This window comes from Carcharodon carcharias, chromosome 2 (assembly GCF_017639515.1).
Source record: "Carcharodon carcharias isolate sCarCar2 chromosome 2, sCarCar2.pri, whole genome shotgun sequence".
Lineage (NCBI taxonomy): Eukaryota > Metazoa > Chordata > Chondrichthyes > Lamniformes > Lamnidae > Carcharodon > Carcharodon carcharias.
The window spans coordinates 123568705-123593403 of NC_054468.1; the positions used below are offsets into that span (position 1 = coordinate 123568705).

The following is a 24699-nucleotide window of genomic DNA, read 5'->3' on the forward strand; positions in this document are numbered from 1 at the left end:
AAACAAAGCCTGGCAGTTAACTACCAGTCATCATCCACTGGTACATTCTCCTCTACCAATCAGAGTCCATTTGCTAACCAATCAGCACTCTCTTCTCATATGGTATAAATATGTTGTTTCCCTTGACACTGGTATTTTCTTGCGACTTGTCCTGATGAGTGCAAGACGAAAAGCTTCAAGAAAAAAATCTTTTTCAGCAATAATAAGCTACTGTAACAGTTTACAGCTAAGACGTTTTGTGGACTACCTTTTTAAATTGGCACACAGTTCAAACAATGTTACAACAGGAAATAGTTTGACATTACAAGATTTCACATATTCTAGCATACGTTCAGTGTTTTCAGTTGGCAATTGTAATTAGTTTAATTTTCTAAAGTTTATACTGTACAACAGTTAAACAATGACAGAAGCAGAGAATAAAGATGGACATTGTGCAAAGAGTTTGATTGGCCCTTGTGGTGCAATTGAAGGAGCTGTCTTTCTTTGATTTTCCATTTTAAAAAAAGCTTTGATCTCAGTTCAAGTCAATTCAAGAACATCAACTGACAAGGCGGCTTGAAACACCCCAATGGTTAGGCCTAAATGCCCCACCAAACTATGTCATTTTAATAGGCAACCACTGGAAGGTAACAAGCAAAAAAAAAGCTAAAATAAGTTATTGAAGGAGCATGTGACTCCTCACACTTAACTGCGTTCACTCTATTTTCTATACCTCTCTATGCTTGTACTTCATTCTGTTGCCAGCAGCAATGACATGCATTGTGACTAAAAAGAAGAGTTTCTACTTTAAAGTATTGTTTTGTACTAGTTCATGTCAGCACAGGTCACAGACACAGAAATGAAAAGTCACTGGATTGCCATGGCACAAATTGTCTCGGCGGCTAAAATCAAACAAAGCCCAATTAAACTAATCATAACGTCCCACTGAACACAAGGAAGCTCACCTGGTATTTCTGGAATTGAGCATGAATTCCCAACTCTACCCAGTACTTGGTACTTTAATTACCCAGGCCAAACACTGTGAAATTGCTTCTCTGATCTGCTAATGGGTGAGAAATCCTGCCGATGTGGTTTCATGCCAAGGGGCCATTGCAAGATGCGGCAATGTTACTGATGGCATCCTAATGGAGATGACACTTCCTAAAACTCAAAGGGAAAATTAACGGGATGCAGTTTACAATACCAGTGATTGTTCATTAATTACCAATTTGCTCACTGCTGGAGGCTAGCCATTACAGTACTCCGGATAAAAGTATCAATCGATTCTGAAGACCACCCATCAACACTGATGGAGGAATGTACAGAACAATTAATATTAACTATTATCAAAGGCACTTGAGATATCTCGTTTGTGAAATAAAAGTCTTATTGGCTTAATAGTGCCACTAGCAGGCATTAGGCAATGGAATACTAGAAGATAAAACCCTTTCATTAGTTCAATACTTCAGTCAAATCCTAAAACCATAAACTATTAGAACTGCTATCCATAATTCTTGGGAGATCTTCACCCCACTTAAACAATTACACAGTTCAAGTTTACACAATGGCCTTAACAAGTGTTCAATTCAGTTTACAAATTTATCTCTTTAAAACCATTACAGGAGTTATTATTTTAACTGCCTGAAATATTCTGGATTGATGGCATTATTGTAGACTAATGACTGAGCTAGGAATGATGCTGTTTAACAGACAACATAAAACTCAGATTTAATTGCCAAAGTGGATTTTTAGCTGACATTTTAAAAATTGAAATTTTGGTTTTAATAAAGAAAATTATTCTTTATTCTGAAAAGAGTAAATATTTAAATAAAATTTAAACAATTGTCAGAGGAATGTTTGAATCTTTGCATCAGGAGACCTTTTCCTATAACTCTTTTCTTAGCTCTGTATTTTTTGTTTATAAATTTTGCACAGGTTTTTTTATTATTTAATATTTTAACTTAAGAAGCGTTGTTCAAGTAAAGACCATTCAGCCCATTAAGCACACTCCCTTTCACAGGCCATCTTCCAGGACATAAAATCCATTAAATCACTAGAGGGAGCTTATTTCAAGAAATGCTTTCAATCTACAACAGTAACATAGTGAATTTCCACAGAGTCTGTACCTACATCTCCTCTGTTCCACTCTGGCCAGACACACATCATCTTCCCCTCCTTTCCCACCTACACCCCCTTCAAAGTATCCTAACAGCAAATCATTCATTTTATCCTGTGGAGTTTTCTCGTATGTACAAATTCACATAACCTCTAATAAGATTCTTAACCAGATATTAATTCAGCTATTTAAAGAAAATAGTTCAACACTACCAGATAAAGCGTTTTCAATATCAGTCTGCAGCTACTCTGCGGAGGGACAGGGGATCAATACATGGGGGAGGATCTTCCCGTTGGCGAGCAGGGGTGAGGCCCGCTCGCTGCGCATAAAATGCCATGGGTTGACGTTGGGTGGAACTCCTGATGTCACCCCGCATCATTTCCTTTTACAGGTCGGCGGGGGCACAACTCATTCAGCTGTGCACCCACCAACCTGTCAACAGCTTATTGAGGCCATTTAAAAAGTAATTAACATCATTAATGGACCTGCCCGTCCAGCCTTACAGTTGGCGGGCAGGCCGGGAGCCCTGACAGGCTTAAGAAAAAGCATGAAACCTCATCCACGAGCAGGATGAGGTTTCACGAGAGCTTTTAAATATTTAATAAAGGTTTCAGTAAAAGTGATGGACATGTCCCAACTCATGTGATAGTGCCACATGAGGGGACATGTCAAGGAAATCTTGCTATCATTTGTTTAACATTGCTTAATTTGGAGCAGATCTCCCTAAGGCAGCACTTAGCCTCAGGGAGATCAGTGCGCTCTTTCGCACGCAACATTACAGTCCTAGTTCAGTTTTAGTTTCAACAAAATATTGAAAAACAATCAGTTTGAATGGTTAAAGCCTTCCTGAAATCTTCATAACGCCCGGTGAGTGAAGGGGGCTGCCTGGTGATACAGCCCCTTGCATCTGGACAAATCCACTGGTACTGTGCCTTGCACACATTTCTTGTTTCAGTGGGTATTACCTTATATAACAGGGAGACAATAAACTTCATTGATCATTCCGTAAGACGTTCATTGGTCCCAATCTCTCAATGCTGTTTGTTTTATTTCCCTTGTATTTTCAGCTGGCCGTGTAACATATGTCTGCCCGCACAACCTGGATCCCAAGATGCTCTCTCTCATTACCTGTTCACCTACCTTTGAGACAATTTCTCTCAATCCATTCCCCTTTTCTTCATCTATTCCATGGTATCTGTCTCTCTTTCCCTGTCCCTCAGGTCACAGGAAACAAAGTTATGAGTTCCTTAGTCAGAGACAGACCCTTGTGCATATCAGGGCTGTTAGTGTTCTTATTAAAAAGTGATTATTCTTTTCTGCACGTGGTGCTGCCTGGCAATTCTAAACTTTTATGTGAAAGATGAAATCGTAATCAAGCAAGTTTGTCTGTTTACATTGCAGATATTGCATTAGGTCCTCCAGACAAGTGCAGCCTTCTGGTGACTGGGAAACAATAGGTTGAGGAAGAAGGTTGTACCTGGAGCCCAGGAAATAGTGCTTGCATGTTGTATACAGGAAAGCTTCCCAGCACTAAGCAAGATTCTCCCTTCTCCCAACTAGTGGCATTTCTGAGTTCAGTCCACCAAATGGCTGATGATGTCCCTTCATCCCCTTACTTGCTGTTGTCCCTCAGAGGTTATCCTTATCACCCTTTTACTGTAATACCACAGCTACCATTCATAGCACCCACTTGCATTCATCCTTGCCATGGCCCCACTGACTTAAATTCCTTTTCCCCTCAAGTCCTGTTCTCTTCCATCGCTCTTCTCCATCACTCTCTCTTTCCTCCCTTTCCTTTGTCTCCTATTCTATAGTCTCTTAAACATTGGTTCCACTGTTTCTCCATCCTTGAAGTGTTGACCATAAATATTCAAATCGATCTTGATTACCTGTGTGCAATACTAAGGAAAATGGAATAGTCACCCAGATACTTGAGGGTAAAAATTTGTCTGGGCATGTTTTCAGGCTGAGAATCAGTGCTACACCAAAATTGTTGGCCTGTAGAGACCTTTCCAAGTGACTGGTTCCTAAGGGATAGTTTTAAGAGCAAAAATGGCCATACAGAAATGATCAGAAGTAGATGAAAACATTGGGTTAATGCTGTGGGTACACACCACATACAGATACGCTTCCCCAGTATGTTTATTTGGAAGTCAACAGAATATTACAAGGGAAGATAAAACCAAACAAAAGCCAGGAGCATTAAACTATACGACTGAAAACTCTATGGGTGCATTTACTTATGGAATAACTAATTTATGAATTAATTTATGTAGGACCATTAAAAGATCTAAAAATAATTGTCCATGAGTTTGAAATTTTTGCATTATATTTTATTGGAATCAATCCTGGTTTGTAATCTGTAAAATTACAGTTTGCTTTCTATGCCCAGTTGTTACTTTTAATGGAAGTATACGGAGAACCTATATTTCATCCACAAACTTAAATGCTTATATAACTATTACAAATATTTATTTGTCCTTATTCTTGATGGCATTATTAAACCACTGTCAGAAAAAACTGCATTTTTTTCCAATTCACTGTAATGCTTTCATGCCCTCTATCTATAATATGCCCTTGTCAATTTTACTATATGGCGCAACCCTCCTCTTGGAATATCAACTATACTTCAACAATACCGTTTAACATTATCACCCACCAAACAGCCTGTGTGTCTGAAATAGAATAGGTTTCATTTATGTAAGAAAAAATGAAGCTGGAGATAAAAATTCTGATTCTGAATTTATATCACAAGGTTCTGAATTTATATCACAAGGAAGCAGAACACTTTAATCATACTTTTTAACTGTAATCTTCAAATAATGCATATCAAAGACTGCATGCAGTCTTGCATAAAAGCCAAGATTAACCAAACATACCTTTTAAAAGGAATGAAATTATAGTTAAACTTGCAGGTAAAATGAAATGCCACTTACCACTGCCCTCTGTTTTCATTTGTGTTGTGCACCACAATTTTGCTAATGTAGGTTTATTTGCAACCAGAAGCTGATTAAAACAGGCAAATATCATAGCAGCCTTCTCAAACTTTTGTGACACAACCCAAAATTTGCAAATTTGATAATGCACCAAATGTTGCCAGTACAAACAATTCCTATTCGTACCTCCTTTTAAAGTATCTACTTTACTGACACATTCTACCATTTTACACATTATAATTCATGATTTAATGACTGAGCACTGAAAATTTGGAGAAGTGTAGAGAATTCTCACCTTATAACAATAGGCAAATAGAATATCATTCCTTTTTCTGGGTGACCCAGCTCACTTATTGCATGAGGAACCAGGAAAGGTTCATCTTGATCCCCAGCCCATGCTGAGTGGCAGCAGGGTGTTGCAATTGGCCTCAGTATCTGGGTTAGGCTTAGAAAATTTGCCAGGATCCCTGTTTCCTATCAGCACCCAATGTAGGAAATGCACATGAATTGATACAGAGCAAGGCAAGGACAAAGCTCTGCTGTTTCACCGTCAATATACTGCTGCCATCCACTGTCAACAGTCATAACTGAATTATGGCTTTGATTGAGAAACTAGAAAGTCACGGATACAAAAACAATATTCCAGCAAAGGAAACGCCTGGAGGCGGTGCGGGCTGTGGTGGTGGTGGTGGTGGTGGTGATGGGGGGGGGGGGGGGTTGGGCGGAGGGGTGGGGGAGAAGAAAATTAGCAAGGAAAAGGAAACTTTTCAACTGAAATTGGTAGATGTCTTCCGGAGTTGGCCACTGGTAGAGTATACCTGGAGTACAGGCTCTGACATTCACTGTTATCCCCTGCAGCCTGATTCCAATACCACAGTGCCCACTACATTAATTCAACAATATATGACTGACGAGGTAAAAACACCATATACCTTACAGACAATGAAATCACCCAGAAATGGAGAGACAGACAGTGGGATTCATCAATACTAACTTATGCAATACATAATATTTGTGCGGTGTGGTCATTTTAATTACAAAAGAATACTAACATAAAATGTTTGTTTGTGAAACACACGTTTCTTTTTCCACAGATGCTGCCTGACTGGCTGAACCATGCTCTCTCTAAGCACCTGAAAGGTGCTGCACAGGCCTTGCTACAGGTTACATATCGCATATGTGCGAGCACACAAAGAAATTTAAACGCATCATGCCTTGAAAAAAAATGGTCTCACACAACAACAGAATTTTCAAAGGAACATTGCCGCTGAATGTCTCAAGCATTTTGTTTTTATTGTGTTTGGGATATTGCTCCTGAGGAAAGTTGATGAGAAGTGCTTCATGGAGAATCTCTGTGTATATGGCCATCTAAGCAATGCCCTCCTCCTCTGGTCTGCTGTCTTCCTTACTGTCCAGTTGAGCCAGCCCCACCACACTACCCATGACTGCAGTCAAATGATGTGAGTCAACCAACGAAGTGTAACACTGGCAAAATTTTGCTGTTTAAGCAAAGTGAACTTTCCAGAATGATAAATCACACAACAAAACATCAAATTAATCAGCACGCTGGAATAAAAAACCAACAACTAACATATAGCAATTCCTTTAAACATCCCTGGTGAGGGCACCTTCTGCCAGTAAGCTGCCATTCATGCTGTATGAATTCAGCATATGGACAGTGAAGCACCAGGGCATTCAAATATTGAAAACTGATCCTGCAAGTAGTGCAAGATCCTTACTTAAATAAAATATTCTGCCTTTTAAATGATCCCAATGTCCATTCCTGGTAAAAGCACGTTCACCTCAACCAATATGTCAGGCTGTAAACTTCTAGCTAGAAATGCTTTCCATATTGGGACCTTAACAGGTCAGTTGGTGGCCAAAAGAATGAGTACTGTGCAGCCAGACCTGCAGTCCCATGTTTCAGAGAAATGGAATTTTAAGAGAGTAATATAAATGATTGGCTTTGGAATATTTCCTACAGATTAACAGGGAACAGGGAAGAAATTGATGCAAACATCCAGAGTTTAGGGGGGGCCTAAGAAATTGGCTACAGATTACCCACTGTTTAACTGGAAACTTTTTTATTCATTCATGAGATGTGGGTTTCACTGGCTGGGCCAGCATTTTTTTTACCCATTCCTAGTTGCCCTTGAGAAGGTGGTGGTGAGCTGCCTTCTTGAACCACCGTAGTCCATGTGGTGTAGGTACACCCACAGTGCTGTTAGGAAGGGAGTTCCAAGATTTTGACTGCAGCTCCAACATCTGACAAGCACCAACAGCAGAGTAGCAGCAAAGAGATGAAGTTAAATTAGATTCTCTGAAGCAAATTTTAGTTAATTTAATGGCTAACAGTTAGCCTGGTATTGATTAGAGTACTCTGTAAACACAAGCTTGGCTGATCCGATTCAATGGAAAAGTCTGCAACTACTGAGGTAGTTGATTAATTTACATAAAAAGCCAGTAGCATAAACCATGTCATGTTTTAGTCCAGAAAAGTAGTTACAGAATTTTAATTGAGATAAATTTCAGAAATGTTGCGTTTCACAAAATTATTGGTCTTTACAGGGTGCACAATTTGCAAGCATTTCGACAATCCCCTCCCCTTCAGTACACTTTCCAAAAGATGCAAAATTTTATAATAAATTCTACTGGTAAAAAGTAAGAAGCATGTTTACTTTCTGTTCAGGGAAACAGAGAACCCAGAACATGTCAAAAAATAAATTTGGCATATTCAGTCATCATGTTAGCACCCTCCAATAATATAGCGCGCACTGAATGACATAACACTCCTAACGTAATAAAGCAAGCTATCCTCCACATCACCATGTAAAAGGAGCTGATTCATAACCAAAAAGATTTACACATGAAGGCAGTGGGCATGGCTGAGGTACTAAATGTGTGCCTTCCATCTGTCTTTACCAAGGAAGAAGATGCTACCAAAAACATAGTGAAAGAGGAAGTAGTTGAGACAATGGGCGATAGAGAGATGGTATTAGAAAGGTTGGCTGTACTTAAAGTTGATAAGACCAGGGCTGGACTATGTGAAACCGAGGGTACTGAGGGAAGTAAGAGTGGAAATTAGAGATGCTGGCCATGATCTTCCACTCCTTCTTCGATACAGGGTGTTCTCAGAGGACCGGAGAAATGAAAATGTACACCCTTGTTCAGAAAAGGGTAGGATAAATCCAGCAGCTACAGGCCAAACAGTTTAACATGGGTCGGGGGAAAAGCTTTTAGAAATGAGAATCGGGACAAAATTAACAGTCAATTGGACAAGGGTGGATTAATTAAAGGAAGCCAGCACGAATTTGTTAAGGGCAAACTCATTGAGTTTTTTGATTAACTAACAGGGAACACTGATGAAGGTAAACTGGTTGATCTGGTGCACACGGGCTTCAAAAAGGCATTCATAAAGTGCTACATAACAGGCTTCTCAGCAAAGCTCATGGAACAAAAGGGATAGTGGATGCATACAAAGTTGGCTGAGTGACAAGGGTGTGTGGGAGTAGAGGGATCTGGGAGTATATGTGCACAAATTGTTGAAGGTGGCAGGGCAAGTTGAGAAAGTGATTAATAAAGCATGCAGGTTTAATAAATAGAGGCACAGTGTATGAAAGTAAAGGGATTATCATGACATTATAAAACAGTGTTTCAGTCTCAACTGGAGTATTGCACCCAATTCTGGGCATCAAGCTTTAGATAAGAATGTCAAGGCACTGGAGAGGGTGCAGAAAAGATTTACAAGAATGGTTCCAGGGATGAGGGACTTGAATTATGTGGATAAATTAGTTTGGGCTCTTCTTCTTAAAGAGAAGGTTAATAAGTGATTTGATAAAGGTAATCAAAATCATGAGGAGTCTGGTTGGTCCAGATAGGGAAAAACTGTTCCCATTGGCAGAAGGTCAAGAACCAGAGGACACCAATTTCAGGTGAATGACAAAAGAATCAACAGTGACATGAGGATAAACTTTTTTCAAAGTGAGTGGTTAGGATCTGGAATGCACTGCCTGAGTGTGTGGTAGAGGCAGATTCAATCGTGGCTTTGAAAAGGGTACTAGGTAATTATCTGAAGAAAAAAAACTGAAGGGCTACAGGGAAAACGCAGGGAAGTGGGATTAGCCGAGTTTCTGTTGCAGAGAATGGGCACAGACATTTGGATTGGCCAAGTGGCCTCCTTTTGTGCTGTAACCATTCTATGATTCTATGTCCTGTTAGATCTGCCAGTAACGCAAGGACAGAATTTTTCTGTCGGCGAGCTGGGGGTGGGGCCTGCTCACCGACGCGAAAATGACGCCAATTGAGGCCATTGACAGGGTAGTTAAATCAATTAAAGGCCCTGCCTGTCCAACGTTAAGGTGGGCGGGCAGGCCAGGAGCCCCAGTGGGAACTAGAAAAAACATGAAATCTCATCCACCGGCGGGATGAGGTTTCATGTCGGTTTTAAAAAACTTTAATAAAGTTTTTGTGATATTTATTAACATGTCCCATCTTGTGTGACATTGTCACATGAGGGGGACATGTTTCTGGATTTTTTTATTGTTCTATTTTTAAAGTTTCAAAAACTTTCAGCAATCTCCCTGAAGCAGCACTTAGTCTCAGGGAGATGTGCACTCTTTCAACCGCATGTGCAAAAGAGCGCACTCTCGCATTTGGGGAATCCACTCTTCCCCCCCCACCCCCAACCCACACAGGAAGTGCATAGCGCTTCCCGTCAGGTGTTGCGCTGGGCGGGCCTTAATTGACCTGCCCACTTAAAATGGCGGCGGGGCCCATTTCGGCGGTGGGGATCGGCTGCCTGCCCGCCGCCGAGTTGGTCGGGCCCGCCCATCAAGGGCAAAATTCTGCCCAATAAAACTGTTGCAATTTCACATTTTGCACAGAGCACAATTCAAGTGCTACACTCAAATTTCTGTGACACATTTAAAAGTAAACAAAAACAAAGACCATCATTTGAAATATACAGTAATTCTTCAGCAATAGAGTATATTGGAATCAGAATACTTCCTGCCTTTTTAAAAAGATGACATGATTGGCATGATGAATTAAAAGATAAAGACCGAGCTATGATCTACAACCTCAATAATAATGAACCCACCCAGTGTTTGTTTAGCAGCACTCGGACTTTGCAGTCTTAAAGAATTTCATTATTGCAGCAGAATACTACATTGTGCATTACAAGACATAAAACAGTATCCCTTCTCACTTACTGTGAGCAATGTCACAGGAGATCTGCTAATATTATCACCATTGCATGACTGAGATTATATGGCTGCTAATGAAAAGCTGCTTCTGACACCAAGTGCAATTTGATTACAAGGGAAAGAATTGGTTGAATGAAAGAAATCAGCAGGGGGTGTCAGGTGGTGGGAGAGCCAGGGGCGGAGGGCGTTAATACTGAATGGAGTGCCCCAGGATTTGGTGCTAGGGCCCCTCCTGTTTCTGATCTACATCAACAATTTAAGACACAGAATCCAAATGTAAACTGGTTATGTTTGCAGATGATACTAATTAGGAGGATTGGCTGTTGAAACAAATGAAGCACTCAGGGACCTAAAATAGTAATTAGATAAAACATGCAATTGGGTTAATGAGTGGTAGATGAAATTTGTTAGTGCTAAATGCCAGGAAAACACATGGAACAAATATATTATGAATACTGTATAAACAGTGAAAGGTGAAGCTCAAAGGAATCTGGGTGTAATAATGGATTTAACATTCAATGAGGGCAATTTTCTTCTTCAGTTGTCTTAAGATTTAATTTGGTTTGCACTGCTTTAACATCCCCTGAATCTCAAGTGTTTTTCTTAATTACAACAGTGACTACATTTCAAGCATTTTTCATTGGCTGTGAAGTGCTTTGGGGTGCCCTGAGGTTGCAAAAGATGCTACCTAAATATGTACATTCTTTATAAGTTGACTCCAAAGATACTGCTAATGCTCCTATAATAGTTCGTACTAAAAGCAAAATTTCCTTATTCAATCACCAAAACTACATAACCCACAAAATATATTATACATTACACAGCTTAAAGTGGCATGTACTCGGATCGTCAGGAGCAATACCACAGGAGATCCATTAGTAGATAAGTTGTATTCAACTTTGAGTACATTGGCACAGTTCCAAATATTAATGTCATAATTCAAGTAGTTAAAAAATTTGATAACTTTCACTCTACCAAAAACAGCTTTTCCAGCAACAGCCCTTGGCATTTAGCTTCAATTCAAGTTCAGGATGTTTATAGCCTTGAAGAAATCTTGTAGCGTTTAATGAATCTCGTGGTGTTAAAGGAACAGACTAGGTTACACACATGCTGTCCTTCAGCAACATAATGCGACATAGTATAATGCTCCTGATCTAAAATACCATAATCCTCTAACTACCAGCAACACCACAATAAATCTGTGCCCATTATATAACAATACACTGTGTATCCCATGTATAATGCTCCTGTCGTCATGAAACAGCATATCCTTGGGTAAGTACTGTCATAAGGGGTCTGCTTGGACTACAAACTGTGTCCCAGTAACCGCAATTTAAGACTATTACCTCACTCAAATGCTTGTTGCGAGCTGGTGTTATTGATTGAATGGTTGACTGTTTATTTCCTGCTTTTAAAGCTGCATCCCTCCTTGCCTGTTCCAGGAGAAGTCTTGCTCGCTCTTTCAGTTCTTCCTGTCTTGTTGCTATCCTCTTTTTAATGAAAAGCACAAATATAAAATCCATTAAAATTTGCTCATTTTACAATCAGCAAACAATATTCCTTTGTCTACTGATATTAATATAGGGAAATTTATATTATTGTAAATAGCAAGAAATGTTAGACACTTTTTACAATGTTGCACAGATTTTCCCAGATAATCTTAATCATGGTTTTAGCTCAATTGCAAAATTATTATGCATGCATTAAATCAATCAGATCACAATTTTTCCATTTTTGGTAAAAAAATGACTTTCCTGTGAAAGACTTTGCAGCAAAGAGATATATCAACTAAAAATAATTGCCTGGCAATAACAGATTCCACAACTCTGTTCTGCACGGAAAAACAGACTTCAGATCAGCAAATGTTTCCACATTTGCACATTCAAGATTCACTAAGCAAGGACTTCTTTACTGGGAAAGAAACAAAATCACATTCTATTCTACCCCTGTGCATGAGCTATTTTAATCACAGCAAAAGTTTGAAAAATGTGTTCAAGAAAAACAAACATACCCTTAGTTATCTACAATGCAGGTCTTGGCTTTATGTTGGGCCAGCAGTAGGCTGAGATGGGCATTTTTACCATCCCATGTGCACCATTTAACCCTCATTTAACTTCCAGGTGGGTTAACTTGGATTTGAAAAGGAGGAGTCCTGCTGGACAGCCACAGGGATTTGATGCTGAGTTTTGGAAGTTGGGGGAGAAACAGTACAAGGATCGTCATTTTCTAGCAGGATTGATGGCTAGTGTGCACTTGTGTAGTGGGAAGGTGACATTGCAGAGAAGGAAGGAATGGATTGCAACTGCGAAGCAAAAAGTAACTTGTAAAATTTAAAATTATATCTAGAAAAAACAGGATTGCACTCTCATTGATGAACACCGGAACAAGAACAGGTCATTCAGCCCTCTAAACTATCCTGTCATTTAATTAGATTTTAACACCAACTACTCACCTTGGTTCCGTAATATTTAACACCCTTGCCTAATAAAAATACTGTGCACCCCTGAGAACATTAAATGACCTGGACAGTAGGTAAACTGATGCCAACCCTGCGCTACTACAGGCGTCTGTATCAACATCTGGTCTCTTCCCTCAAGTGTCCTCACTATTTTCCCAAATTCTCTACCACATCTCAAGTTTACTCCAAGCTTCCTTTGCTCAATGGAAATAGTCACTGTACATCATGTACCCTATAACTATAAATTCCAATTCCTGGCATCCCCCGGTGAACTTATGCTGCATACTCCCTATGGCTTTAATATCCTTCCTATAACGAAACATGCATAGTGTCCGCAGTACTCGAATTGTGGCCTAATCAGCGTTCTTACCTTTACTTTTTTTTTTACTTGTGAGCTTGTAAGAAAGACAATGTAATAATTGTGGGGTCTTTAATCTTCATATAGACTGGACCAATCAAATTTGCAAGGGTGGTCTGGAAGATGAGTTCATAGAATGCTTTCATGACAGTTTCCTGGAGCAACAAGTTATGGAACAGGCTAGGGATGAAACTATTTTAGATTTAATATTGTGCAATAAGGCAGGGTTAATTAGTAACCTCATAGTAAAATGTCCACTGGGAGTGATCATAATACAACTGAATTCTATATTAAGTTGGAAGTGACACACTCCAGTCCCAAACAAGAACGTTGAACTTTAACAAAGCCAATTACAGAGGTATGAGGAGAGAGCTGGCCAAGGTTGATTGGGTAAATAAACTAAAACGTATAGCAATAAATTAACAGTGGGAAAGAAACAATTCAAAATCTTCAATAAAAATTCATTCTATTGAAAAACAAAAACTCAGCAAGAAAGACCCATCTGTAGCTCATTCAGGAAGTTAGGATAGTATTAGATTAAAAGATGAGGTTTATAATGTGGCAAAGAATAATAGTAAGCCTGAGGATTGAAAGTGTTTTAGAAACCAGCAAAGGGACAGAAAAAAAGTGATAAAAAGGGAAAAAAGATGAGAGTAAACTAGCCAGGAATATAAAAACAGTTTGTAGGAGCTTTTAAAGGTATATTAAAAAGTGTAGCTAAAGTAAACGTTGGTCCCTTAGAGGGAGGTAGAAAAAGGAGAAATCATCATGGCGAATGAGGAAATGGCAGAGTCATTGAACAAATACTTTGTGTCTTTCTTCACTGTAGAATATGAGAAATAGAAGGTAACCAAGAGCTAAAAAGAGTAAGGAACTTAAAGTAGTTAACAGAAGCAGAGAAATAGCATTCAAGAAACTTGAAACTAAATCCCCAAGACCCGATGGCCTACATCCTAGGGTTCTAAAAGAGGTAACTGCAGAGTTAGTGAATGCACAGGTTATGATTTTCCAAAATTCCCTAGATTCTAGAAAACTCCCAGCAGATTGAAGGTAGCATTTATAACACTGCTATTCAAGAAAAGGAAGGAGAGAGAAAGCATGTTAGCTTGGCATCAGTTGTTGAAAGAAAGCATTCAATAAGGTGTCACACAAAAGGTTAATACACAAGTTAAAAGCCGGAGTTTGGGGCAATTTATTAACATGGATAGAGGATTGGTTAACGGACAGGGAATGGGTAGGGATAAATAGTGCATTTTCAAGTTGGCAGGTTGTCCTTCCACGATAACCATTCAGTTCGATGGCTCCACCTCTGACAGTTTTGAGATCAAGAATGGGGTGAAACAGGACTGTCTTTTATCCTCGACTCTGTTTGGTATCTTTTCCTCTTTCCTCCTGACCTATGCTTTCCCTGCTGACATGGAAGGAGTGTACTTCCACACATGATCAGACAGGAAACTCCTCAAACTCTCAAGACAAAAGTGTGGCATGTCCTGATCAGAGAACTTCTGCATTCTGATGATGCTGCACTAGTTGCCCAAACAGAAGAACAGCTCCAAAGACTCATGGATCATCTGTCCCACACTTCTGTCATGTTCTCCCTCACCTCAGTGTCAAGAAAACTAGTTATAGGACAGGGTATTGTGTCTCCAACTGTGATCAGACTCAACAACACACCACTGGATGCAGTTAGCAAATTCTTCTACCTTGGGTCTACGGTGACAGACAACCCATCCCTCGACGTAGAGCTCAGCACACTCATTGGAAAGGCAGCCATCAACTTCGGCCAACTAACAAAATGGGCATGAGAAACAACAAACTGATCCAAGATGCTTATAAATAAGGCCTGCATCCTTAGCACATTGCTGTGTGGTAGTGAAGCCTGGACAACTTGCATTGGCCAATAACAAAGGCTCAATAACTTCCACTTCCAATGTCTATGGCGCATTCTTGGCATCACACAGAAAGACAGAGTCACCAGTGAAGCAGTCACTTTGAGGGCAAATATGCCAAGCATACTAGCACTAATCAGGCAAAGAAGGCACAGGCCTGAAATGTGCATGGGATGGAAGATGGCCACATTCCCAAAGAAATACTATACGGGGAGGTAGCCCATGTCAAGAGACCAGCAGAGTACCCAAAGCTCTGATTTAAGAATGCTGTCAAAAGTGACATGCAAACCCTCAACATCAATCATGGCAAGTGCGGAGGCTCTAGCTGATCGATGCAAACAGCGACACTAGCTGTGGGCAGGAGTTCAGCACCATGTGACATGTGGTTTCAGAAGCTCCAATGCAGATGTCAGCCCTGCAAAAAAGGCGTCAGTAGAGATCATCCCACACCAATGGCAAGGGACAACCTCATGTCGGGCACTTGTGCCAGACATTGCTTTTCCAGCGTCGTCTTGTTAAGCCATCAAAAGGAGTGTGGAAAATGTCATTGACAGTGCTATCAAGTGGCACTTATGCATCAATAACCTGCTCACTGATGCTCTGTTTGGATTCTGCCAGGGCCATTCAGCTCCTGACCTTATTATAGCCTTAGTCCAAACATGGACTGAATTCAAAAGATGAGGTGGTCACCCTTGGCATCAAGGTATCATTTGACCGAGCGCAGCATCAAGGAACCCTAGCTGAACTGGAGTCAATGGGAATCCGGGGAAAACTCTCCGCTGGTTGGAATCATACCTAGCACAAAGAAAGGTGGTTGCATCTATTGAAGGTCAATCATCTCAGGCCCAGGGCATCACTGCAGGAGTTCCTAAGGTAGTGTCCTAGTCCCAACCATCTTCAGTTGCTTCATCAATGACCTTCTGTCCTTCATAAGGTCACAGTGCCATTTGTGACTCCTCAGATACTGAAGCAGTTCGTGTCCAAATGCTGCAAGACCTGGACAACGTTCAGGCTTGGGCTGATAAATGGCAAGTAACATTCACGCCACACAAGTGCCAGGCAATGACCATTTCCAACAAGAGAGAATCTAACCATCTCCCCTTGGCATTCAATGGCATTACTGTAGCTGAATTCTCCCACTATCAACATCCGGGTGGGTTACCAATGATCAAAAGCTGGACCAGTTATATAAATACTGTGGCTAAAAGAGCTTGTGGTGGGGGGTGGGGGGGTTTGCTAGTGCTGCTGCTGGTGGGGGTTTAAAGTAATTTGGCAGGGAGATGGGATATGGAGTGGAGGTATAATAGGGGATGATGTACAGACAAGTTTGAAGAAAAACCAAGTCAGTCCGGAAGGCAGAGCATATATAGTCAAGTTAAGGCACAAGGGAGTATGGCAAGGCTGGATGGCATTTATTTTAATGCAAGGAGTCTTGTGAGTAAGGTAGATGAATTGAGGGTGTTGATTAACTCATGGGGGTATGATATCATTGCTATCACAGAGACATGGTTGAGGGAGGGGCAGAACTGGCAGCTCAATATTCTGGGTTATAAGATCATCAGGCGAGATAGTGGGGGATGTAAAAGGGGAGGTGGTGTCATAATACTGATCAAGGAATCAATTACTGCAATAAGGAGGGATGAAATCTTAGAAGGTTCCTCAACTGAGGCCTTTTGGGTAGAACTTAAAAACAAAAAGGGGGCAATCATATTGCTGGGAGTGTACTATAGACCCCCAAACAGTCAGGGAGAGATGGAATGGCAGATATGTAGGCAAATCTGAGAGACGTGTAAAAATAGTAGGGTTATAATAGTAGGGGATTTCAACTTCCCCAATATTAACTGGGATAGTTTTAGTGTGCAAGACTTAGAGAGGGCAGAATTCTTAAAATGTATCTAGGAGAGCTTTTTAATCCAGTACATGGAAAGTCCTTTTGGGGATGGGGAGGGTGCTGGACCTAGTTTTAGGGAACAAAGCCAGGCAAGTGATGGAGTGTCCAAGGAGGAGCATTTTGGTGATAGTGGCCATAACTCAGTAAGATTTAAGATAGTTATGGAAAAGGACAAAGATGGACTGGAAATAAAGGTTCTGAACTGGGGGAAGACTGGTTTTAATATAATAAGACAGGATCTGACCAAAGTGGACTGGAAGCAGTTACTTGTAGGAAAATCTACTTTGAATCAGTGGGAGTCATTCAAAAAGGAAATAGTGAGTGTGCAGGGCCAACATGTTCCCGAAAAGGTGAAAGGTGGGATCAACAAGTCCAGAGAATCCTGGATGTCGAGGAATGTATAGAACTAGATAAGGGAAAAAAGGGAAACTTATGGTAGACACAGAGGTTTCAAAACAGTGGAAGCCCTGGAGTACAGACAGTGCAGGGATTATTTGAAAAAAATTAGGAGAGCAAAGAGGGGGCATGAAAAAACACCAGCGGGTAAAATAAAGGAGGCATTTTGTAAGTATATTAGAGGCAAGAGGATAACCAGGGAAAGAACCAAAGTGGCAATCTGTGTAAGGGGCCAGAAGACGTAGGTGAGGTTTTAAATGAGTACTTTGCATCTGTATTCACTATATAGGTCGATGTAGGAGGGGGACTGTGATATACTTGAACAAATTAGCATTGAGAGGGAGCAGGTATTAGCAGTTTTAGCAGGCTTAAAAGTGGATAAATCTCCAGGCCCAGATGAGCTGTATCCCAGGCTGCTGTGGGAGGCAAGACAGGAGATTGCAGGGGCCCTAACATTAATTTTCAAATCCTCTTTGGCCACAGAAGTGGTGCCAGAGGACTGGAGGATAGCTAATGTGGTACCATTATTCAAGAAGGATAGTAGGGATAAACCAGGAACTTTAGGCCAGTGAGTCTAACATCAGTGGAAAAAATTCTGAGGGACAGGATTAATCTCCACTTGGAGAGGCAAGCATTAATCAAGGATAGTCAGCGGGAGATCATGTCTAACAAATTTGATTGAATTTTTCAAGGAGGTGACTAGGTGTGTAGATGAGGGTACTGCTGTTGATGTAATCTGCATAGACTTCAGTAAGTCTTTTGACAAGGTCTCTCATGGGAGAATGGTCAAGAAGAGCCAATGGGATCTAGGGCAATTTGGCAAATTGGATCTAAAATTAGCTTTGTGGCAGGAGGCAGAGGGTGATGGTCGAAGGTTGTTTTTGTGACTGGAAGCCTGTGTCCAGTGGTGTACCGCAGGGTTCAGTGCTGGGTCCCTTGCTGTTTGTAGTGTACATTAATTATCTAGACATAAATGTAAGAGTTATGATCAGTAAGTTAGCAGATGACACAAAAATTGGTCGTGTGGTAAATAGCGAGAAAGAAAGCCTTAGACTACAGGACCATATAGGTGGGCTGGTCAGATGGGCAGAACAGTGGCAAATGGAATTTAATCCTGAAAGGTGTGAGGTGATGCATTTTGGAAAAACTAAAAGGGCAAGGGAGTACACGATGAGTGGTAGGACCCTAGGAAGTACAGAGGATCAGAGGGACCTTGGTGTGCATTTCCATAGATCCTTTAAGAAAGCAGGACAGGTAGATAAGGTGGTTAAGAAGGCATATGGGATATTTACCTTTATTAGCTGAGGCATTGAATACAAGAGCAGGGAGGTTATGTGGGGCTGTATAAAGTGTTAGTTAGGCCACAGCTGGAATACTGTGTGCAGTTCTGGTCACCACACTATAGGAAGGATGTGATTGCGCTGGAGAGGGTACAAAGAGATTCACCAGGATGTTGCCTGGGCTGCAGCGCTTCAGCTATGAAGCGAGACTGGATAGGCTGGGGTAGTTTTCCTTAGAGCAGAGAAGGCCAAGGGGGGACCTGATTGAGGTGTACAAAATTACGAAGGGCATAGATAGGGTACAGAGGAAAAAACTTTTCCCCTTAGTAAGGGGTCAGTAACCATGGGGCATAGATTTAAAGTAAGGGGCAGATGTTTAGAGGGGATTTGAGGAAATATTTTTTCACCCAGAGGGTGGGGGGGTATCTAGAACTCACTGCCTGAAAGGGTGGTGGAGGTGGGAAGTATTTAGATGAACATTTGAAACCAAAGCATACAAGGCTACGGACCACGTGCTGGAGAACGGGATGAGAGTAGATAGGGGCTTGATGATCAGCGCAGACACGAAAGGCCGAAGGGCCTCTTTCCATGCTGTAAGACTCTATGGGATTTTCCCTTCGTCGGGTTGGTGGGCCTGGGTGTGCCCGCAAAATAGACCGCCACCCGCGATCGGGCCCCAACTGCGATTTCACGCTGGCAGGCTAATTAAGGCCCGCCCAGCATGAAATGCGGCTCCACACTGGCCGGGAAGGGCAGTATGGGAGTGGGGGCCTGTCGGCCGCCAGGTACAATGGCAACCCAGCGGCCGGTTTGAAAGCGGACTAGGCAGCCCCGGAAGGCTGCCACGGACGACGTTACTTGAGCTGGCACAATGGACCTGAGTGCGGCTGAATACGACAGTCAGGTGGGCACTTGGTCCCTTGTTTCTCTGATGAGTGCCTCGCCATTCTCCTGGAGGAGGTGACTACCAGGATAGACACCCTGGCCCCAGGGATGGGAGGAGGCGGCCACCGCACCACACCAAGAGGGCATTGGAGGAGGTGGCAGCACTGGTCAGCAGCCGTTACATGGTGTGGTGCTTCTGGGTGCAGTACCGGAAGAGCTTCAATGACCTACTGCGCTCAGGAACGGTGAGTACCATTTTGGCATGGATCAGTGTGCAGATGTGTTACGATCTGGCCGAACCCCCATGGACCTCAAGGATGCTAGAGTCTGAGTGCCAACTGTCAATGATGCCGGAGCTAGCCAAGGGGGTGAGCACTAGCTGCTTGGATTGAGTCCTTGCCCCTTGAGGGCCACAACTTATAAGTGCCCTGCAAGGTGCTCCTCAGCTAGGGTTGGCCAGGCTGCAATGATGCTGCAAGTAGAGAGTGGACTAATCAATGCTCCTCTGTTGTTTCAGGAGCAGACGGCTACATCAACAATATAGAAAGGTCAAGGACCGTCAGAGGCCCCGGTAGCCTCTGAGCAAGATGCCCTGGAGCTTGAGAGCAGATGTGTCCATGTGCAACCAGGCATGGAGAGGTGGGGGTGCCAGATGAGGTAAGGGTGCAGCACAGAGGTGAGAATTTTGGCTTGTACAAGCATTCTAATGTAGTCTCTTCATTGATGGGAACCTCGAACCTGGAGTCTCCATTGATCATCGGAAGACAATGGCACCATGATGCAGATCTCCATTGTCTCACCACGGTGCTTGGCATGCACAGTGACAGTGTGATGGCTTTAACTAATGACATGTCCTTCTTCTCCTTTTTAGGTTCACCAGCAGGCGTTCGATCTTGGGACCCTGAAGGCCACCCCTGACACTGAGGGCCACTAGGCGTCATATGCACTTGTGTCACACCCGCGCAGATACTAGCACCTCAGTGGGCATTAGAGCGTCAGCTAATACATTGGTGCACATTGGTGATGGCACTTCATACTCGCTTGAAGTGCAGGCGGAGGCAGAGAGGGTTCAGGGCGACGGCAGTCAGAGGACTGTTGGGGACCAGGATGATGCTCGGTCGAAGGCTGATAACTAGCCTCTCTTGTCGTCCATTAGGTAGCCGATGTTGGATATCCAGTGAGATGTGCAGGATGATCTGGTGGAGATGCATGACGGTCTCTATGCCATGGGCTCAGTGGTGGAGGAGCCCATGCGGAGCGTGCGTGAGCACTGTGTTGACCGTCACGGCCAAGCGCACTGCTACCTCCATTGAGAGAGTGGTGACTCTCCTGGAGAGGCAGCTCCAGGGACAGAATCAGGACTTCCTGGGACCTGAGTGCGGCTGAACACGACAGTCAGGTGGGCACTTGGTCCCTTGTTTCTCTGATGAGTGCCTCGCCATTCTCCTGGAGGAGGTGACTACCAGGATAGACACCCTGGCCCCAGGGATGGGAGGAGGCGGCCACCGCACCACACCAAGAGGGCATTGGAGGAGGTGGCAGCACTGGTCAGCAGCCGTTACATGGTGTGGTGCTTCTGGGTGCAGTACCGGAAGAGCTTCAATGACCTACTGCGCTCAGGAACGGTGAGTACCATTTTGGCATGGATCAGTGTGCAGATGTGTTACGATCTGGCCGAACCCCCATGGACCTCAAGGATGCTAGAGTCTGAGTGCCAACTGTCAATGATGCCGGAGCTAGCCAAGGGGGTGAGCACTAGCTGCTTGGATTGAGTCCTTGCCCCTTGAGGGCCACAACTTATAAGTGCCCTGCAAGGTGCTCCTCAGCTAGGGTTGGCCAGGCTGCAATGATGCTGCAAGTAGAGAGTGGACTAATCAATGCTCCTCTGTTGTTTCAGGAGCAGACGGCTACATCAACAATATAGAAAGGTCAAGGACCGTCAGAGGCCCCGGTAGCCTCTGAGCAAGATGCCCTGGAGCTTGAGAGCAGATGTGTCCATGTGCAACCAGGCATGGAGAGGTGGGGGTGCCAGATGAGGTAAGGGTGCAGCACAGAGGTGAGAATTTTGGCTTGTACAAGCATTCTAATGTAGTCTCTTCATTGATGGGAACCTCGAACCTGGAGTCTCCATTGATCATCGGAAGACAATGGCACCATGATGCAGATCTCCATTGTCTCACCACGGTGCTTGGCATGCACAGTGACAGTGTGATGGCTTTAACTAATGACATGTCCTTCTTCTCCTTTTTAGGTTCACCAGCAGGCGTTCGATCTTGGGACCCTGAAGGCCACCCCTGACACTGAGGGCCACTAGGCGTCATATGCACTTGTGTCACACCCGCGCAGATACTAGCACCTCAGTGGGCATTAGAGCGTCAGCTAATACATTGGTGCACATTGGTGATGGCACTTCATACTCGCTTGAAGTGCAGGCGGAGGCAGAGAGGGTTCAGGGCGACGGCAGTCAGAGGACTGTTGGGGACCAGGATGATGCTCGGTCGAAGGCTGATAACCAGCCTCTCTTGTCGTCCATTAGGTAGCCGATGTTGGATATCCAGTGAGATGTGCAGGATGATCTGGTGGAGATGCATGACGGTCTCTATGCCATGGGCTCAGTGGTGGAGGAGCCCATGCGGAGCGTGCGTGAGCACTGTGTTGACCGTCACGGCCAAGCGCACTGCTACCTCCATTGAGAGAGTGGTGACTCTCCTGGAGAGGCAGCTCCAGGGACAGAATCAGGACTTCCTGGGGTTGCGCTCGGAACTGCAAACCCTCACGCAGCTACTGAGCTGGGGTGATCAGTGTCAGAGTGGGAGATGGAAGAGGCACTCAGTACCCCAGCTAGGTGCCCGTCCATCAGTGGTGAGCAGGACCACAGCAACCTCACGCTGGTGCACAAAATGCCTGTCGTCTCTACGGGCTCCTCTCAGGGCACTTTGGATGACAGCAGCAGCTCCTCCGCCCCTCTGCCATTGACCGTGGCATCTGATGGGGCTGCAGCGACTAAGAAGATGCCAGCCGTGGCTGCTCCCTCCCAGGCAGGGCCAGCACAGGCTCCAATGGCCAGAAGATGACCGCCAAGGTCGTAAGGGCCAACAGGACAGCAGGGTGAGCAGGCTGCCTCCAATGCCAGTGCCAGTGAGGGGGGAGCACCTAGACATAGCACTCACAAATGTAACTTAAAGGCACCATGAGCAAAAGAGGGACAGTTCAGGGGTGATTTTATGTACATTTTTGTTAACTTTATGTATACTAGTCTGGTGTTGAATACCAGAAACTTTTCTGTTAACATTATTGAATTGTCAGAATGAGATAAATTGTGTTTTTGTCTTTATGGCCTGAGTATGCTTCACCTTTTTATTTCACTGGTGCGGGAACGCCAGTGTCTAATGCTGGACGTAGGTGGCTCTGATCTTTATTGCATGGGCACTGAGTGTTCTTTGTGTTCAAATGAAAGGGTCCTTTCAGACAACCAGGATGGAGGCGACAGCCCTGGCATGTGATTGAAACTGATCTTGGTAACCTAGCTGAAGAAGCTTTGGGTCAAAGCAACCTTGGTCCCTGCCTCCCTGCAGGTTACCAAGGTCTGGCTCCACGCCCTCAGTGTTCTCCTCACTGTGCTCCTCTTCAGACTAACCACTGAGCTCATCATATGGCCTGTGCAGCTGGGTCAAGATCCTCTTCCTCCAGTGGGTCCCCCTTGCCAGTGCCAGATTGTGGAGAGCGCAACATGCAACCAAGATCAGTGACACCTGCTCTGGGGGTATTTTAATGCTCCCCCTGAACAGTCCAGGTATCAGAAGCGCATCTTGAGAAGACTTATGATTCTCTCTACCACCGCCCTTGCAAAGGCATGACTGGCATTGTAATGCTTCTCTGCCTCTGTTCTTGGGTGGTGGAGAGGCATCATGAGCCACCTCTTCAAAAGATAGCCCTTGTCACCCAGCAGCCATCCATCCAGTCAGGATGAAGAGCCCCGGCACCTGGGAGTGTCTGAGGTTGTAAGCGTCATGGGAGCTGCCAGGGTACCTTGCACAGACTTGTAGAAATCTGCATCCTATGATCACACACCATCTGCACGTTCTTGTTGACAAAGGCACCTGGTTGTCCCGCTGGTGCCTTGATAGCCACATGTGTGTAGTCGATGGCACCCTGGACACAGGAGAAACCAGCAATCGCTGCAAAACCTCTGGCCTGATAAGCCTGGCTGGCCTCGTCCATATGGTAAAGGATAAAGGTCAGTACCCGCCTGAACAGAGCTTCTGTCACCAGCTTGACGCAACTGTAGACAACTGATTGGGAGACTCCACACATATCCCACACTGACCCCTGGAAAGAGCCGGAGGCACAGAAGTTGAGGGCCGCTGTAACCTTCAGAGCCACAGGCATGGGGTGCCCACCCACATAGTCGGAGCTGATCTCTGGCCTAATCAACTGACAAATGGAGGTCATGCTCTCCCTTAATAGATGGAGCTTCGTTCAGCATTACACCTCGGACACATTGAGGTAGTTGCATAGCCGCCTGTATACCCTGGCAGCAGGATAGTGGCGTCTTCTGTGCCCCTTCCACCATGGACTACCTGTTGGCCCTGCGCCCCTTGTGCCGGCACCTCTCCTCCCACAGGTCCCTCCCCTGGAAGCTGCCCCTTCTGCCTCTCTCTTCCTCAGGGGAGGAGGTGCCTCCAGCAGAGACCACAATCCCCATCACCAGGAAGGCTGTCTGATACATGGAAGGGTCCATACAGTCTGAATCCTCCAGGGGCCTGGCAGACAGCAATGAGTCCTGAAATGAAGCCTCGAAATGGTAAGAACGAAGCCCTGAACAGAGCTGAAGCTGCCAAGTATCAATAAGCAATCAGCAGCAAACTATCTCCAAAACTCTTCACTACTCACACTGGAAATGCTGCTGACCCTTTTTATCCTGCCCTTGGATGAGGTTTGAGAAAATGTCATCAGGCTACCTGCCCGTTTTGCCTGTGTGACGAGCAGAAAATCGCATGGGCAATGAAAACTCAGTTAATTGGACTGTTAAGGGCTTAAGTGGCCTGTTAATTAATGGTAGGCACGGCTCCAGCACCCGCATGCGCCTGCCAAACAAAATATTGCATGAATACATGATGATGTCAGAACGAGCACTATTTTACTCCCATACAGGTTGGGCATGCACCTGCCTGCGGGATGAAAAATTCTGCCCTATGAGATCAGAGGCTGGGAATTCCCCAGCAAGTAACTCACCTCCTGACTCCCTAAAGTCTGTCCATCATCTACAAGGCACAAGTCAGGGATGTGATGGGATACTCTCCACTT

At 43.9% G+C, this 24699-nt stretch overlaps 1 protein-coding gene across 4 annotated transcripts in view; it reads right to left on the reverse strand.

The window, feature by feature from the left end:
• Nucleotides 1–24699, reverse strand: part of ehbp1 (EH domain binding protein 1) — a 383657-nt gene that overhangs the window by 125929 nt on the left and 233029 nt on the right. For 3 of the 4 annotated variants that reach the window (XM_041177895.1, XM_041177886.1, XM_041177877.1), the window contains exon 14: nt 11582–11725. The exons of the other annotated variant lie outside the window; for it this stretch is intronic. In XM_041177895.1, the coding sequence (XP_041033829.1) occupies nt 11582–11725 (144 nt within the window). The remainder of the gene's footprint in view (nt 1–11581; nt 11726–24699) is intronic. 4 annotated transcript variants of the gene reach the window in all.